The 19,053-nt window shown below is 38.7% G+C and overlaps 1 protein-coding gene across 3 annotated transcripts in view; it reads left to right on the forward strand.

Moving 5' to 3' along the window:
* The window catches only part of SPIDR (scaffold protein involved in DNA repair), a 195,776-nt gene that overhangs the window by 60,491 nt on the left and 116,232 nt on the right, over nt 1–19,053 (forward strand). For all 3 annotated transcript variants that reach the window (XM_032124810.1, XM_032124820.1, XM_032124828.1), the window contains exons 7-8: nt 981–1,081; nt 14,089–14,308. In XM_032124810.1, coding sequence (XP_031980701.1) covers nt 981–1,081; nt 14,089–14,308 — 321 coding nt within the window. The remainder of the gene's footprint in view (nt 1–980; nt 1,082–14,088; nt 14,309–19,053) is intronic.

The raw sequence follows: 19,053 nt of genomic DNA on the forward strand, positions 1-19,053 counted from the left end.
GAGTTTTACCAAGCTATTTGTCTTTTTTAACTTAGCCAAAAAATTTTCTTCATGTGCACAAATAGTCATAGGGTGGTTGTATGCTATCTCTATTGATTCCTAAACCAGTTTAACTCAAGCACACATTTCACCTTAGTAGAAATCTTTATTAATAGATTCAATAGTACTTGTGGAGAAACTTTACACTACAACAAAAGAATGAAGTAGGTCTTTATGCAAATAACTTCTTTGAAGCCAAAGAAAAATGCTCAAACACTCCCACAGTAACCCAAAGACAGCTTCCAACACATACATCTTCTTGTTCTTAAAAGTGAGAAATTATGTCTTCTGGCTTTGAATCCAAGGGTAAGAATTGCTTTAGTGTTACCTTAAGTGTATTTGTGCTAGATGCCACTCCTCTGCTCCTCACCTTGGGAATGCTAAATTAATTTCATCTTGGAGAGTGTTCAGACCACTGAAACTGCACACTTGACCCAGCTTGTGAAATGAATCATAGGGTCAAGTATGGGTAAAAGAATATTTTTGTGATCACTCCTTGCCAACAGAAAAACAAATCCGTGAGGGAAAAGAAAACCCAACCTGTTATAACTAGTGGTTATACTGGTTTGTTTTGAATTTGCAACTGTCTCTGGTGTCTAATAGGATCTGTTCATAAGTGCAAGGGAAAGTTAGAAACCTTTTTTTACACTCCTCGTGTACTGGAGACAGGACTGAAAACATGAAGATTTTGGACATCCAGATACTGCAAATGTTTTATTGTGTGTTATGACCTGAGGTGTATGATTTTTGGGAGTAACTCCATTAGAAAAATCAAAATTAGGAGAGCTAATCTACAAAATGTAATTTTACTGTATGATTCTGTCTCTAAGGGTCAAAGCATACATACACATCTATACATCTACATCTGTCCTGTGGCTTGTCACTTGGCAAAACCAAGTATTGATTCCTGGCAAAGCTGAGCATTCCTTTGTCCTCTGCAGGGGCGGGCTAGCTGAGAGATTATGTCGGCTCCAGAACAGAGAAAGATCTGCCATTAGCTTTTGGAGGCATCAGTGTATTTCAGATGATAAAACCCCCTCAGGTAAGAAGCATTACACAATACCACTGGGAAAGTATTATACCTACTTGTATTTATCTATGGCCCAAGTAGGGGTAAAAGTGAAGTTTATATTATTTGCTGCTCTTTCCTGACTTGGGTTTAATGCTATCTTGATTGTCTTCTGAGCTAATAATTGCATTTCTGGTAAATATGAAGGTTTCTAACAACTCAGTCATCATTTGAATGCATAAGGTAAAGGATATATTTTAAGTAGTCTCCATCTAAGTTCTTCACAACTCCTTGATTTCCAGCATCACATGGAAAAAATGGTGTTTTCAGCAGGTTTTGGTTTTTTTTTCTTTCTTTATAATCAACTCTTTTTCTTTGCTTGTTCTTTTTGCTTTGTGATCACTTCTTGCCAACAAACAAACATGGATAAAAATTTGTGGATAAGTGCTGAAATTGTGAATGACACCAAGAGTGTGAAGCGTAACTACAGGGGTCACATCACTTAAAAAGAAACAGTGGGAGTCATGCAAATTAGTTACTGGTGTCTGATAGCACCACCTTTCAGTAGTGTTTCTTGAGAGGTAGCAGATTCTTAAGAGTTTAAGTATAAAGAAGTAGTTAAGTTCTTGCATCAACTGCTGTGTGTGTGACTATAGTCTACAAAATGTCAGGCATTTATTCTATATTAGGCCAACTGCTTGGTTTTGAGCATCTATTAACTTGCATTTGTTTTTCAGAAAGTCCTCTAGTCCTAATTTGAAAACATGTGGTTAAGTGAATCTATCATTTACCTTGAGAGTTTGTCCCCAGTTCTACTCCCAAATTTTTAAAGGTGGTTTTTCTTCCAAATGTGAATTTGTCTGGCTTCAGTTCCCCTGTTTTGTTTCTTGTTTCTCCCTTACAGATTTCTTTAGTATGTGACATTTTCCCTTTCTGGCACTTGCATAGCAAAACCTCTGCTGCCTCACAATTTTCGTAAACTAAACAGACTGAGCTCTCTAAGGGTCTCTAAAGCATTTTCATCAGTGTTCAAGTGACTTTCATGGCTTTTTACTGTACCCTCTTGAACTGTTCAGAAGGGTCTTAGGAACAAGGATAGCAACTCAGTATGTGTTCTTCCAGTTTTAGTCTCATTAAAATCATTGGCCAGGTCTAGTTCACTCCTCAGCCTCCTGGGTATTTGAGGCCTGTGATAAGTGTTTGAGTCTGGTTTGGCTTTGGTCACAGCATGGTGCTGGGACTTCACCTTGAATTGATTGTCCAGTGTGATTTCATAACCTCTACAGCTGTTTTTCTTCTGAGATGCTGTTTCCCACTCTCCAGCTACTCTTTCTGTTTCTCCTGCCTAAACACAAGGAAGTGTCTGTGCTGTAGCCTGGTTGATTTTACTTAAGTAGTCCAGCTAACCATGCAGTTCAGACCACTGTGTAGCTCAAGCCTGTCTTCTTTTAGTCACAGATTTGCTTGAGTTTGTGGTATTCACACAGTTTCTTTATGTCACTGATTAAACCATTTAATACCATGAGTGTTTACTTTCAAGTCCTGCTGGAATTGCTGTTACTCAGTTATAATTCTCCACTGGTAAAAAGCTCTAACTGCAATTCACAAAGTTAACTCTCAGAATTTTAATTTTTTTTTGCATTCCACTCAAAGGGTGCATTACTCATAGTGAAAATGGTTGATTTTTCATAAGAAGGTTGTATGATTTAAAGTTACACCCAAACTGTTGGCTAAAGTTCAGTCTCAGTTTCTCACTGGAGCTTTAGAGGGCTTACATCCCTTGGCCATTTGCATGCTGTGTGTTCAAAATGCCCCCCATGCAGAACAGCACATTGTATTTCTGACCTTAATTCCTTGCTTATTTTTCCAGTCACTTTGCCTAGATCTGATGTCAGGCTAGCTGGTCTCCAGTTACTGTAAGCTACTTTGTTTGCCCTTCCTGAATAGTAGCACAATATCATAGTCCTTTCAGTCTTCTGGAATTTCACCATTATCTGAATACTCACTAGAAAGTGACATCAGGGAACCAGAGATGTCTTTAGCCAGCTCTTTTCAGAAATGCTATGTTGAAAATTATACAGGCCTGCTCACTTAAAATCATGAGAGGTTACTCCATCATTTGTATGTGGTGTGAGGACATCCTCTTGCTGCTTCTCAAATATGGGACAGAAATAGACATTGAATAGGCTTGCCTTTTTAACGAAATGAAGATTTTTAATGTACTGTGTAGTAACAGACCTGCAACATTGCTAACATGCTAATATTCTTTTTGTCCTAGTTTCACGTGTCATTACAAAACCTTGTGTTTGGCTGCTCAACATTTTGTTAGACCAGCTTCTAGGCTGAAATATTCCATGCTAAACATCTGCCCCTGGCTGAATTCCTTTCTTTGATTCTTCTTCTTTCTTTCAGAAAATGAGTCAGGATTCGTTAGCATTTTATGAAAAAAAGGCTATGGGAAAATACCTTGCTCTGTTCTTAAGTGTGTTTAAAAAATACTGATGAGTGTCTTTAAGATGATTTAGTTTTGGCAGAAGATGAACTATTTCTGGGATATGCCTTTTCCATCGTAACAAAGTTGTACAAGAAGTCTTTAGGACAAACTACTGTTTCAATTAGCCTGTAAGCTTTTGCTAAAATTTATGAAAAATGCTGAACATGCCATAAATTTAGGAATACACTTCAACTTCACAGCTTAAATTTCACTTCCAATTCTCAGTCCTTATTCCAAAGTATAATGATTATAAAATAATCATCAAAATAGCTGTGATAATATTTTGGGGATACTTTTTCATCTAGAGCAAAATTTATTTTTGATAATTGTATTCTTAGAATGGCCATAATGTTTCGTGTCACCAAAATGAAATTGATGTTTGGTTTGGAGAACATCGGTCAGAATGGTTGAAATCTTAGTAATGTAACTGGATAACCTTCTCTTTGCTTCTAGTGAGGAATGTGAAGTGTCAGCACAGCAAATGCATGTCACTTTCAGCTTTCATCTCTTTAGGTTCAAGCTAAGGGTGTCTCACTAATCTGAGAACCTTCTTGAATTTTGTTTCCCCTCTGTTTTGCCCAGTAATATTTTGAAGCCACGTTGTTTCCAGGACTGTTTCTGACTTCGGCACAGAATTAGAGGAAAGAACTTCTCAAATAACAAACTCATTTGAGTTACTAAAGAAGCCTGAAGATTATTGTGGAGGATTGAAGTAACTTAGTTGCTGGGAGAGCTGTCACGTCATTTTGGATATCCCATAGCGTGCAGACCAGAAGTTCATTGCTAAAGCAACGGGGAGCAATTTCAAATGAGATCGGTTTAAAGTCCTCCTTACATCTGAGATTTAAGGAAAAATTTTTCCGAAGTTCCGGCTGTCATCCCCACTAGACATTTCATACTGCAGAATTCTATGCCTTTATTTTGCTGTTGCTTACTTTTAGGTTGTATCCATGTCCATATTATTCAAAACCCCTAGTTTTCAGCTTTATTTTTTTTAAAAATTCCTGTCTGTTACCTCCCTGACCCCTTTCTGTAAGTAACCATTGTGGTTTGGCTGCCTCTTGGTCACTGGGATGAATCACTGCCCAGAAGAGAGCACCTCCTTTCAGCACGCACTTTCTGGTGTTTATGCAGTGCACAGGGTCTCACTTTGGCTGACTCATTCTGCAGGGTAGAAGAAACCTTTGTGCTTTCTTAGATTTTGACAATTTTGTGGCAGAGTCACATTCTACAGCCAGTCCCTGTGTTGGAATAGGCACTCACCAAGGACATGGGTTTCTGCAAGGTGATTCGGAATCCCACTTCTGTAAATCAAGGCAACCATACCATGCAGAGGCCTGAAGGGAGGGAATATCAGGGTTTGCCCATGCCACACAGCGTTGGTTGGATGCTTTCTGTGGTTCAGCTCTAACAGAGGCAAATGTCAGGCTCTGCCACAAATCCAAAATTTTCTGTTCTTCACAAGATGTAAAAGGGGAGTGGTGGTGCAGGCCACATAACAGCATGGCTCTCATCAGCCAAGCTGATGGTTTGAGGGTACTCTGTGCAAGGGCTTGTAGACCACTTGCAGGCTTTTTTCTGTATGCAGTGCTGCAACTTCCCCATGAAGTTTCCTGTTTGGGCAAAGAGGAGATCTGGACAGCTGAAAGACAGAGAGAGAAAAATAAACCAAACCCACAACAAAAACCCAAACCTTTTTCCTGTCAACATCTGCTGGAAGAAAAAATCGTGGTTTTCTGAGTTACATTTAGACAACCTTCCTGTCTATAGGGAGGGGACACTAATAACATTTAAAGCAAACTCATGTAGATTCCTACTGTAACTTCTGAAATTTTGCTTTCGATACATCCTATCTTCTATTGGTTTTCTTTGTCTTGCAGCTGTCATCAAAACAATTCTTCACCTTAAATGCAGAAACATTTCTCTAGCATTTGCAGTCTGATGCAAGATTTTTGGTATTTGTTGACCCAAGGTTAAGATTCATGATTGTGTTACAATTGAATTTGAGAGTAGTGAATACTGAACTGACAATAAAGCAAAACCATTGATCTTTCCTTCCAAAATGCTCCTTCATCTCAGGGAAAAGTGACCTTCAAGGGGCAATAAATTTTCGGTTTGCTGAGGCAAGTGGAAACACATACATGAGGGGAGGAGGGTGAAGCCCTGTAGATGAGGACAGGGTTTCACATGTAACATGTGGAAGGCAGAAAGCCTTAGAGAAGAGGGTATAAACAATCACTCCCCCCTCTCTTCCAGTTTCAGTGACTAGTTAAGATGATGGGAAGAAAAGATTTTAGCAGCCTGAATGCCATGAAACATGTACATGATGAAGAAAACATGGGCAGCCCTTAATAGGGTTTCCTTTACTATGTAAAATTCTTCTAAAAACACAGAAGTCTGAGATTTGCTAGTTGTTGCTTATTTTCTTAATTCTTGATAGTTTGTTTTATTACTTAAGAATTAGTAATATAAATTAGAGACATGGCAAGTGGCCAGATTTCTTTTTCCTAGCCAACTGTCTGAACTTGTTACAGCATTGGAAAGGAAAAAATCAAATGTAAACTTGTCTTCTTCAAACAATAATCTTTGTATTGTTTTTGTTTTCCTATGAGAAACAATAATGACATACATAGTCTCTTTAAGTAGCTTACATATGTTCTTATAAAAAATGTGTAGTGTTTAAAGCAAAGCCAAATTCAGCAGCCTTTTAAAAATTAATATATAAATGTGGCAAGAAGCCATCATGCCTACGAGAGACTTGTTGTGTTTCTGAGAAAAATCTTCTTGAATGGCTTCCGAAGTTACCAGCCCAGGAAGAATAATAACATTTATAGATCAGAATGGCAACCAAACGGTTTTGTACAGGCTGTGAAAACCTTGTAATCCAGAGCTGGTTTTCAGCATTGACTTTGGATTTCAAGGACCTGCTTGGTATCTTCCTGCTTGCTGAGTTTGTTATGCCTGCACCTGCAAGTTATACATGAGGGAGGAGGAAGAACAATAATGAGATGCCAAGCAAAAGAATGGTTTTGTTTTGATTTATGCTTGTAATTTGACATTTTATACTTTTTACGCTTGAGAATGAAAGTAAAACTTTGTGGCTTGAACCAGAAAGTGGTTGGCTATTCTTCCACTGCAGATAGGATGTGATGTCCCAGGAGGGTGTCTACTAACTGCAGTTTTGGAACCACATTTGACAATCAGAAGTTAAATGATGCTGGGATGAAATAATGCCTTCGAAAAAATAACTGAGTGAGACAAATTTGCAAGAGTGTTGCTAGTTTGCCTTATTAAACAAGGCATAAAGTGGAATTTTATTTGTTTCCTTTATAATTCCATAATGTATGTCTGACCTATTCATCGGAACCAAAGGCAGAAAGTGACTTTCATTCTTTGTGCAGTGAGTACTATTCCCAACCTCAATTGCCCATAATCCTTAATACTTTCAGTGGGAAAGTTTATTTTATAAAAGCTTTTAGCTAGGATTAGTAGAAATTTGACTTGAGTGTAACACCTCTATTTTGCATAGTGTGTATTTCTAAAGAATTTCCCAGTTAAGAGGAAGTATAACTTCTCAGCCATGTTTTTTAGAAATGTCAACTAGATATGTCAGGTACAGTACAAATTTACTTCTAAAATGCAGTTCATGTATATGATTTGTTTGATAGTTCTTAGTTTGATAGTTGAGGAAAAGTGACACTAATTTGTTTTTCTTAAAAGCATTTGTCCTTTCCCCGTATCATTCCGATAGCACTAAGATAAAGAATTGTGACTGTTTAGCTGGTAAGAACAAATACAAATTGTCCTCACTGTTTTTGCACAAAGCATATATTTGTTAGCAGTTTTTCAAATAGTAATGTGGCTTCAAGCAATCTCATCTTCCTCCCTTGCCTTTTCTTATGAGTTTGTCATGGTTTTATTTAGAAAGCTCTCCTTGCATGAGTGTAGTTTTTTAATTGATTTTAAAGGAAGGTGGTGAAATAGTCTTCCTTTTGCCTCATGTTGTGCTTGCTTGGTCTCTTTTATCCGTGTGACTTGTGAGATAAGTCTTGTAGCTGAGGAGTTTTATTTTGTCAGTCTTGTTTTTCATGATAGTTCACATGTATACTTGTAGGTGTTTATATGGTCCTTATTACTGTAGACTTTTTGTTATCACAATAGTAATAATTTCCACTCTGTTCTCCTTCCTGCTTACATATGAGTTGGGGTTTTTTCTGGAATGCTCAGGGGAGCAGAGCCATTCACTGCTTGGCATTTTCCTAAGCTCCAGTTTTCTTTTGTAAGATGTGGTCTGTGTTGTTGTAGTTCACTGTTTTCTGCATTGGTACTGTGGCTTTGGGAACTTATTTATGCCTTGTGTCATGTGATTGTTATGTTCAGATGTAACATCCTTCAGCCCTGTGGGTGAGGTGCATTCTTGCAACATTGCAAGATTTTTAAATTTTCAGGAAGAATGGAAAATTGGAAAATTTAGGAGTATCTGCTGTCATAAACGTGGCTTTGTTTTGCTCTTGTTGATGTGGTGGTGTTACTCTTACTTCTGGTCTGATATGTGTGGAGGTGCACTGGCTATTCCAGCTAGCACGTTCAAACCATGCAGAGTTCAGTTTGATGTCCTGAAACAAACATTTTGTCTCACTCTGTAGGTCTTGTAGAGATTGCTCTGCTGCTGGAGTTCTATTGACTGGCTCTAAAGAGAGTTTGTTCCCTTTGAGAACTTTCCATTTAAGGCTACAGCTGCTCTTTTGGAACACTGGAACTGCAGCATTTTAGCAAAATTCACTGGAGTGAGGTGAAACTGTATGTGTTCTTACTGAGATCGACATTTGATGCATTTCCATACATCAAGTGCCACGGATTCTCTCCTTGCAGTGTGCTCAGCTTCCTGTCACTGTATCACTGGAGAAACATAAAATATGTGGCTCCCAAGAGATCATAATTTCTATATTTTCCTCCTCATTTGTCTTCCTTATTGGTAGTTACAGAGTTATTAAAACAAACTTTGGAGCTGTATTTCAGGCACTGAAGCCAGAATGTCTGAACATTTGTTTTTTTAAATTGAGCTCCTTGATGTTTTTTTTTTTTCCCCTTTTCTCATCTCCAGACTGCTTTTTGGTTGTTGAGAGTCAAAGCACGCTGGCTTTCTTCTTAGCCTTCCTCCTAGGCTGCCCTTGGCATGGCCAGTGCATCATCTATGAGCATGTACATTCAGTGTTGATGTGGCTTAAATATATGTGTCTGCTGTGAAGCCACTATGTTAGGTCTGAACCTTAAGGGCATTCAGTCTGCCAGAGACTGTAGAGTCATCTGAAGTCTTCAAAAGGCTCAAGACCTCAGGGTCTGTGATCTCCAAAGGAATGAGAAGCTTTTTTTGCCATTTTTCCCCTCTTTTTTTTTTCCTCTTCTTTTTGTTTTTTTTTTTTTTTTTAACCCTCCTGGAATTCAGAGTAAATGCAGAACATCTTCAAAGTACTGTGTCGAAACACTTTTTGATGCCATGGTATATGACATGGTATATGACTGATGGGCAGCATCACCCTGTGTACTAAAGGAATAAACAAAAATTAAAATAAGTGCCCAGGGAAACTGATGCATTCAGTGTGAAATTTGTTTGTTCATCTCCCAGGCACTGGAATTATCATTGCAGTTTGAGCTACTTCATGTCTGGGTTACAAATTGGGGTGAGAGACCAACATCCCAGAGGACACCTGGAATTAAATAATTAGCTATATATGTCAGAGCAGATCTGTTAGGTGGTTAAACCAAAGTGCCTCTAGCTTAGGATCCTGTTTCTGGCAGTGACAAGAGCTAACAAAATGCCTAGAAAAAATGTTAACAGGTCTAACACTCAGTGATATTTTCCCAAAGTATTCTCCCAATTACCTCCCACAGACCTCTGACTCAGGAGCTTTCTCTAAACCAGAATTACTGTCTGTGTTCTTAGTAGCTCTAAATAAAAGTTTTTCTCCTACCAAAAAGTTACTGGTTGTTTTTCTGAACCTACACATACAATATAGACCTGTTTTGATCACACAATTATGGAGCATCAGGCTTTTTTGGAAATTATGCCCAAGGTCACCGCCAGGTTTGTTCCATTACTACTGTTGCCAAAAAGACCTTTCCCTGATTTCAAAGGTTCTGCTAACAGTAGCAGTGAGAGTTTGATGTTCCATTTGCCTAGGTTTGGATCAGGATTTCTTCATCTTTGTCAGAGCTTCTTGTTTCTTGTCTGGGAGGTGAGGGAGATTCTTGCCAATCACAGCAAGGCTTCACCAAAGATGCTTCCTTGCTTACATGGCTTGTTCCTCCCACCAGTCAGTCTCTCTTGTGGATTTCACTCCTTCTGGACCCACACTTACAAAGTGTGGAAGAACCAAATTGTTTGATCATGGTCCATCTAGCGATGATTTCTATCTGTTTCCTTTCAGTGGGTGGCATTTATCACAGTGGTGTTCTGCAAAAGGTGATGTGACTAACCTAGCTCCTAACTAGTACCTGATTTTTCTTGTACACTGTCCTTTCCATGACCGATATGTCGATTCAGTAGTGGCCAGCATAACTGTGAAGGTTTCTCTTCTTACAGAAAATTCTGCGAGAAGTGAGGGAGCATTATAGGCCTTGGTGGCTGATCCTCTCCTTTCAGATGGTGTTCTTTAGAGGACAGATATTGTACCTCTCAAATACCTCTGCAAAATTCATACTCAGCCAGATTTATCAGTGCCTTTCTGTCTTTCTTTGTAGCACCTTAAGCCTTGTGTATCAGGGATTGAATTACACTTCATGCTCCTGGGATGAATAAACCCTGTCTTTATACTCATGGGGCCAGATATTTCAAATGATCCTTGATCCTGTGTCAGTGGATGTTTTCTCTGACTTTCCAGCTGACTCTGTGAAGGCTACAGAGAGATGCTGGAAGGGGCAGCTGTCCATGTTAGGCTGTGTTCCAGGACCAGTGAGCTGCAGCTCTGTCACCCGAGCTCAGAGCACCCAGGGCTTTGCTGAGAAATGCACCTATGTCTCACACTGATCAGGCTGATGTGGGTTTCTATCTTTATCTCCCTCAAGCATTTCACTGTTTCAGAGGCATCTGGAACCAGATTGAATATTTGGAAAAGGTCCCTCACTGAAAGCATGGTCAATCACTAGAACAGGCTCCCCACAGCACCAAGCCTGTCATTTCAAGGAGCATTTATTGTATGATTTAGTGTTAGGTGATCATGTATGGAGCAGGACTGGAGGACCCTTATGGGTCCCTTTTAACTTGAGATATTCTATGATTCTGTAAGAGCTTTGTTAAGCAGTCCTCAAATTGCTGATTGCTTCTTCATGGAAGATTTCTAAATGCATCAGGCAGCTGTATGCTCACTCTCTGTGAGCATGCCTGTGTATTTGTCTTTCGGTGGGAGAGTAAAGGTTACCTTCAAGTAAGTAAACTGAAGTGGCTTTGCAGTTAGCTGGATTAGCTCATTGATTTTCATAGAAACTAACCCTGAAGAAAGAAATCCATAAGTGTTCTGGGCAGCAGAATGTGAAATGAAGAAATTTGCAGTGTAGGAGTGGGCACCATTGCAGCACAGTTATTGACTGCACCTTTTAAAATGCATGCAATTGTAAGGTATTTTTCCATATTTAATATGACTAGGTATTGCCATGAAACATGCACATCTGTGTGTTTGCATTTCTTGGGCTGTAATTCTGCTTTGCAAGTGAAAGTAAGTGAATGATAACTTCAGCAAGCAAGTGGGAATTTATGTAAGTTATCCAAGGCTGAGGGAGAACATTGCAAAACCTTGAAGTGAGCTTTTCACGTGGATGAACAAACAAGTAAACTCTGGAAACCATAGAATTTGCAGTGATCCAGCCTGTCTCCTCACCCACAGATTTGCCCTTCAGTGTGCAGCCACATATGTTTGATTTATTTTTGATTGACATAACAATACAAGAGCCAAATGTATTAAAACTGAAGCTACATTCTGAACTTTGGTGTTTCATCATATGCCAGCAATCCAAAGTGCTTTTCCATGTTGTTCAAGAGAACGCTATCATCAGCAGTAATAATAATTTCAGCGTAATTAAACTAAACTATCTCTGTGCATCTAAATAAACAAATAGATTGTGGTTCTGTAGAATGTGCATGTGTGCCAAGTGTGAGACTTGGCTACTTGTTGAAATTGAGATGTTTTTAGTGTAGAAGCATTCTGCTTCATTTAGTATCAGCTCCCGGTATTTCCACCAACTTCAGGCTTGCAAGAGACTCTGGTGTCTTGGTAGGATATCTTTTACTCCAATGTCTTTTAGAGACTTTCATACAGATATAGTTCTTGATTTACCTAGTATTTTTAACTGTTTTACAGTCAGAGCTATTTAAAGAAAAATATTATTAGGCTGTCATTCATTGTCATCAACCTGCTGTATCAGCTGAATAACGTATAAGCTGCTGACCAGTAAGAATTGTCATAAAATTCTGCATGTAAGAAATGCATAGTTCAGAAGTGATGAGCAGTCCCTTTCACAAGTGTCTTAATACTTTTTTTTTTAATAAACTGTTGGTGCGTTTGAAAATTGAAACCGATTTTTCTGTGACTTGGTTTTTAAAGTGGATGCAAATGCAAATTGTGCAGTATGTCTAGAGGGAAGAGGTAAGTGCTTAGTTACTTTAAAGGATGAGAATTTTTGTGGTCAGGAGAATTTGTTTATGCGTGCCAAATGACTTGGGGTTGACAGAGGACCACAACTGCAGCTAGTCAGGCAAAGCAGAATTCAAGTGAGAATATTCTAAGCCCTTCCCTTCAGGCACAGAAAACTAGTCAGCGCTCACCCTTGTCAGAATTTTCACATAAGCAAACATTAACACAGTGTAGGGAGTATCTGGAGTGGCACTGTGATGTCACAGCTTTCTCTGAGAAGGTGACAGCAGTGAGGAGCAGCAGCAATGACGACCATCTCTCTTCATCAGTCAGTTTCAAAGGACTTGGCAGAAAGGGTTGATTCTCCTACTTCTCAGATCTGGAAAAGGAGGTCAAGCTGTAATGGCTTGGACAGAACTGGCTTATGTACATCTTGTGTCAGACTGTCTGGTGGAACCCTTTATGCTGCTGGAAAATACCAGTTCAGGGGAAGCAGAATGCTTTGCAGAAGTATGTTGCATGTGATGAAAAATTGGTTCACATGGAAGTGGTTTTGAGAACAATTTAGTTTTATATTTCCAAATTGCTTTATTTCAGTTTCAGTATGAAATTTAATAAAGACAAGGACATAATTTTTTTATTTTATTTTTGTAGAATTCAACTTTATTGAATAAATTCAAAAGGTTTTAGGGCCCAGTTTCTTTGGTTCGGGCTTCTTGAGGGTTGGGTTAAGTTTTTTTTGAAGTTTCTCATAAACTCAAACTAAAATATTTTGATTTATTTTCCAAAGGAAAAACATTCACAGTTGTGAAATGAGCCTTAAAATAAACAAACAAATAACTAGTACAGCTCTGCTGTTAAGTTCCAGTATCACGTTCACTGTTCCTCCACTGTTTCTTCTTTGCTGTGGGAAGACAATAATTTATATCAGCTGTTTTTCTTGGGATGTTGTGTTTCTCCCAATGCAACTTGTAAATCAAGAAGAGTACAACTGGGGCTCTGCTGCCCTTGTCCTCTGGGACCCTGTCTTGCCCCACTAAATGCTCATAGCATTCAGCAGGGTAACAACTGTTCTCCCCTCAGTGACCAGAGTGCAGAACTGAGTAAGGCTAGGTGAGAATGAGAATAAATCTTACATAATCTTACAGCTCAGGCTGAGGTCTGTCTGGGTAGCTGCTACCCTATGCAGACTGCAAAGGGACCAAGGAGTCCCTTTTCATTTCAGTGCAAAGTTGTTTCTTGTTCAGCGTAGACAGAAGTGCTTAGAATCAATCTGTGTGGATGCCTGTATCTGTTCACATTGCTTTAAAACAAGAGCCTTCTGCCCTGACTATCTACTGATAAAATGGATGATCAGTTTTGCAATAATTATTTTTAGGCAGTGCATCTTACTCCTTCTTTCTCAACATTTGTCCCTCAATGTGAATCATCAGCTTTTAGATGCTTTGTACTCTTCTAACTTGGTTCCTGACAGCTGCTGCTTTGAGAAAGGTCAAGGAAGGCAAACACAACTTCACTTCTAACACAGTGTTTGGTTATTCTGTTTGTAAATAAATGCATTTTTTGCAGTATCTAATAAAAAAAAGTGAACGAAGTCAATGAGTTGCAAGATTTAAAAGTTTGGGTGTGGTGGGAGAGGGCTTGTTGTAGTGAGTTTGTGATTTCACTGGTATTTGGAAGAAGTGCAGGTGGGATTTTTTCTTTACAGTTAATAGTATCTATAAAGAAAACAAAAATTACTGTGAAAGCTTAACACAGGTCTTTTGATAAAGCTGTGTATTCTGCTCATATGTGGATTTATCAGGATCAGACAGATGTGCAGAGCGCAGAGGGATGCACATCTTTAGAGTTCCAGAACTACTTTCTTTCTCCTCATCCAGACTTCGCATTTTTATTTTTCATTTTAATTTTCTTTCCAGATAAATCTGGTGTTTTAATTGTGAAGATCTTAGAAATATTTGAGGAGTGCACAATACAAGTTGCCATCTGCCAGCAGCTGGAACAGTCTCCTGGTACTCTTTCACCCGAGGATGCTGTCATCAATGCAGAGGAACCAATACTCAAAGTCCTCTTTGCAAGAGAGACAGCAGCTCACCTGAAGAGCAGACCACAGGATGTCATCCACATCTATCCCCCATGGTGAGTAAGAAGAAGGGGCCACATTTGCTGTAGCACTGCAGAATGAAGAGGAGTCAGTAGAATGCTGGCTGCACTATCATAGGAAAAACCTTGGAGGGTAATGGGAGAGCAGGGCATTCTTGTGGTCATCTGTCTCTGGCAGCTTGAGAGACTTTGACAGATACCTTAAAGACAGCTCAGATAACAACTAAATGTGTATCATAATGCCTCTAGTGTTGCTCAGGGCTTCAGTTGTGTTTTCACTTAATATTTTCATGTTTAGAGCGCTAGAAAGGCCTGAGCAATGTCTTATCAATGATAAGGCCAATAAAGTGCATACTTTCTGGTAGCAAAGTAGTTCAGGAATGCTCATCTGTTGTTGTGAGCATGGGTATATTTCAGTGGAAAAGTCTGTATTAGCTGTATAGCACTCAGTCTTCAGTTCTGTGAGTCCCTCTTCAGCGCAACCCGTTCTGGTATTCTTCAAGATGTTTGGTCTACATTTGTGATTATTTTCTGAATTGGATTATTTACCCGAATTTTAAGAGGTAGCAAAAAGTGTGGAATGTCTAGTAAAACAGCTGGTTGGTGGTGGCTGTAGCTTGGAAGGACTACTCTTCATAAAAATTATGGGGAGCTTTGAAGTGGGAATATTACACCTCTCTTCACTACCCTCCACCAAAATTGTAGAAGAGGAAATATTTTTCTTATGTATTTCAGCATTCATTACCTGAATTTTAGCCTCCAGCTATCTCTAGCATTTGACCATATCCTTTTGCAAAATACTTTTTCCTGTTTTGCAAAGGTCTGTACCTGGTTTTTATCTTCATTGATAGCTACAAATCTTTCCTGAGTTCCCCAATTTGTAATCTTTTGCTTAACTCTTTTTGGAGCCAATTCAAAAACTAAGAGAAGATATTTTATTTGGGGTTTATTATGGCTACAGATACAACTATTGATAGAAGTAAATAGATCAGTAGCAAAGGGAAAATGCAGTTCAATGTTAATTAAGTCCTAGTTTGATATAACTCTAATTCACTGCCCTTTTTTGTTCTCATTTATCTTTTCCTTCACAGGCTTTTTTTCATGCTTTACATTTGGTCTTGTTTGCCTGTTTTCTTCTTGTTTCTCTCTCCTACAAACTTAGTTCCGTTTTTCTCTTCAGGTTTCCTCTGTTGTTTTTAAACCACGAGGCATTGCACTTATGCCGCTGTATCCTTCTGTGTAGACCTTAACCTACATGAAGATTTTTGTACCAGAAAAACTGTTTTAATTAGGGTGTGATTCAACTTTTCTCTTTTTTTCCTTCTTTTTTCTTTTCCTGAGCTGTTACTGTAGAATGCTTGGCATGTGTAAGTCTCAGACTGCTCCAGCAGTCTGCTCTGGGAAGATGTAAATCTGCACTGATACGATCCTTTCCAGACTACAGACATCTGCAACTGTACTAGTGTAGTCTTCTCATTTGTTTAAATTTTAAGGTGTTCTGGACACAAAGCTCATTCCTATATGTATGTAAACTGAGATTTCTTTAGAAAGCTTCATAGCTAGCTGTCTGTCTTCCCAGAAAATCCTACTCTTTTATTTGCTTTTTTTAATTTTTTTTTTTCTTAGTAGGATGTGCTTCTCATGTAGGCGAAAGGTTATTTCATGGAACTCTAATGTTTGGACAGAGGATACATCTGCATTGTCAGAGTTGCTTTCCTTACATATATGTTTCTCAAGGCACTTTATAAATACACCAGTTAATTGTGGTAAAACTGCATTATACCTCTAGTCCTATTTTCTATCTTTTTCAAATTATCTAAATGTTAGTTGTCTCTTTGTTTACTCAACCAACTTCAAAAGAAGTTGGGCTGGATACTGTTAAACTACTGGAGGCGGGAAGGGGAGAGAATGAGGGATGTTTTTGTTTTAGATTATAATTTGGCACTTTTAGTTTACATTAATTGGAAATTGGACTTGTACACTTAGTGGAAGTTTCCTCTATCACTGTTCCAAGCTTCTATTCTCTTAAACTCTTACTTGCGAGCTCTGAATGCTGAAATGTAGTTCTTGTTACTCTGCATTGAATTTGTACTTCTGTTGTTAAAAACAAATGCTGTTTCTGTTAAAATGCTTGTCTGTCAATTCAAATGTGTGACTAGTGAAAAAACAAATGAACTAAATCTAACCCTGACATGGTGAAATAGGCATATTTATGTATCCTATTAACATCTTATGTATCTTATTGATATCAGTCTGAAGCAAAAGGAACCAAAAGACCACTAGATGCAAGGGGAGGCAATTGTTGAATTACCTGTGTGGTTTTGGGACACGTAACACACTGTGTATATCGTTGTCCTGTATTTTGAGACAGTTGTATGGTAAGACAGAATGGGATGAGATGGGATGTTTTGTAAGTGGTCTGCTTCTGGTGCTGTAGTGTCCTGAGAGCAAAATTTCCTGTTACCTTTAAAATAAAACCCCAGAATTACATTTTGACTTTGCTTTTTGATCTCTGACCAGGCAACCAAGTAAGTAAGATGTAGACACACAGGCTGCTGGCTCCTGGAGGTGATTATTCATGTCAAGAATTGAACACATTGTTTCGGAGCCTTTGTAAAATTAGACTTTGCATTTGTAACTATTTGTATGTGCTGCGAACTCAGTGCACAACTTGGTATGTAAAACATCTCTGGCAGTAGACTTGCATTAAGTACTTTAGGAAGCAGTGTTTAGGGAAGTGCTAATATACTTGTTGGTATTTGTTTGCATGCAGAATCCCATGAAACTTCAGCACTGCAGTATAAGCAATGTAATTAAGAAATAAAATATTGACGGGAGGCTGGTTATAAGAATCTTACCACTGGACACTGGACATTGCTCATGAGAATGATCCCACTGGATTTCAGAGGAGCTTTGTGTCAGGGCAAGAATTAGCAGGTCTGAACCCAGATTTCTTTATAACTAGATATGAATTTCTTCATGTCTGTTGTCTTAAGGGACATATTTATAATCTTGAAAGCAAGGGATTTGATGTGAGAATTGTCACTTGCTATAAGGAAAGCAACCCCCATAAACTGGTTAAAGCTTTCAAACCAGCATGTGTGGTGGAGGACAGAGCTCAGCTGCCTGTCCACTGAGACATCTGACAGGAGCCTGCTCTGATCTTGTGGCTATATGGAAGTATTATTGCAGTGTTGTATCTAACGAAGGCCTATTAGCTTGGACACATGACATGAAAATAATTGTGTGTTTTGGGCTGAAGCTGGTTTTTGTCTGGCCAGCCAGGAACAAAACAGGCAGAAGAACTCAGCCCTGCCTGCCCCTGCCTGTATAGGCTTGCCTTTGATTGTCTTTGCAGTACCGGAGCAACTTCTTGGATTAAGATTTTAAATGAACATCTCATAATTTTTTACTAACTGAATCTGAATCATTAAGTGTTTTTAACATCTGGAAAAGAAAAATATTATTACTGAGTTTAATTAAATTGATTACTAAGTCTTTATTCACTTTGCAGAAATACATATCCAGCAAAAAAGTAAAGACTGCCTGCAAAGACATGAGAGAGTGGAAACAAAGGCTTTCACTCTTTTCCACTGGTGGTGATTTTTTGGCTTCAACTTACCTGGTTTTTTTCCTGTTTGTTTCATTGTAAAAAATATAGGAATAGTTTACCATACCTAGCAGAAAATAAGAAGGGTTGGCATTTTTAGACATTTCAGGATTCAATTGACTGTTGACACTGCAAGACTTGGGGATAGACAGTTTCCCTTAGATACTCCTGTCTTCTGCTCATAGATATGCCTACTAGTTAATATTCAAGATAAACTGACCTGAAGAAAATGGTGCCGATTAGAATTCTTTTCCTTGCCAGTAAGTTTAACAACTTTGAAATGTTTTCCACGTATTTCTGAAGTTAAACTACTAGAAATATGTGATATTAATAGAGTTCTTGGCAATAGCAGCATAAACCACAGATCATGTTTGATTCAGACAGGCTCAGAGATCGATCCATACCTATTGAATGTGAATGTCCAGTATGCAGCCTCTACTTCAGGAGGTTCATGTGGTGCTAATTACTGGAGGCAGGGGCAGTATGAAGGGGACATAACCACTGTGGTCTGTTCTTACACTGCCTGAAAACACTGCAGAAAACAAGATCGTTGGCTGGATAGCCGCTATTCCCCATGCACCTTCTCCGAGACAGTTTATTTTAGGAACTTGGTGTGGCAAGTACATAAAACACTTAAATCTGTGACATCAACAAGCAACTTCAAAGTTGTTCTTTAGTTTCTCTTAACCTGTGAAACCACGGGGAGTCATAATTACTCAGCTTTGAGTGTTCCAGTGCCTGGAGAAAGTGTTTAATGTGGATTTCTCCTTTCTGTTTGCATAACGCTAAATTCAGTCTCTCCTCAGTGAAAGAGGTTTAAAAGACTTTGAATAATTTACTGCCAAGAAGAACAACTCATACAAAACATTGCTGCAGATCAGCTGATGTACACGGATGAAACCTTGTATCTCAAGTCCTTTAATGTAGGCCAGTGGTGGAAGTTGTTGTAGAAAAGTGCAGGCAAGCTCTGAAGAAATTTATGTACGAGAAGCAATCTGGTTTGGTGGATTCAGGTAATTCTACTTTAGAATTATCCTGGGTATGCTGTAGGCTGTTTTGTTGACTGAATGACAGAATTTATGATAAATGGGTATGTTACTGTGATTTTTGCATTTTCTTGCCTAACACACTTGTCTTACATCATCTGGGTGAGAAACAAGAGGAGGGGCAC

The sequence above is a fragment of the Corvus moneduloides genome, chromosome 1, assembly GCF_009650955.1.
Source record: "Corvus moneduloides isolate bCorMon1 chromosome 1, bCorMon1.pri, whole genome shotgun sequence".
NCBI lineage: Eukaryota > Metazoa > Chordata > Aves > Passeriformes > Corvidae > Corvus > Corvus moneduloides.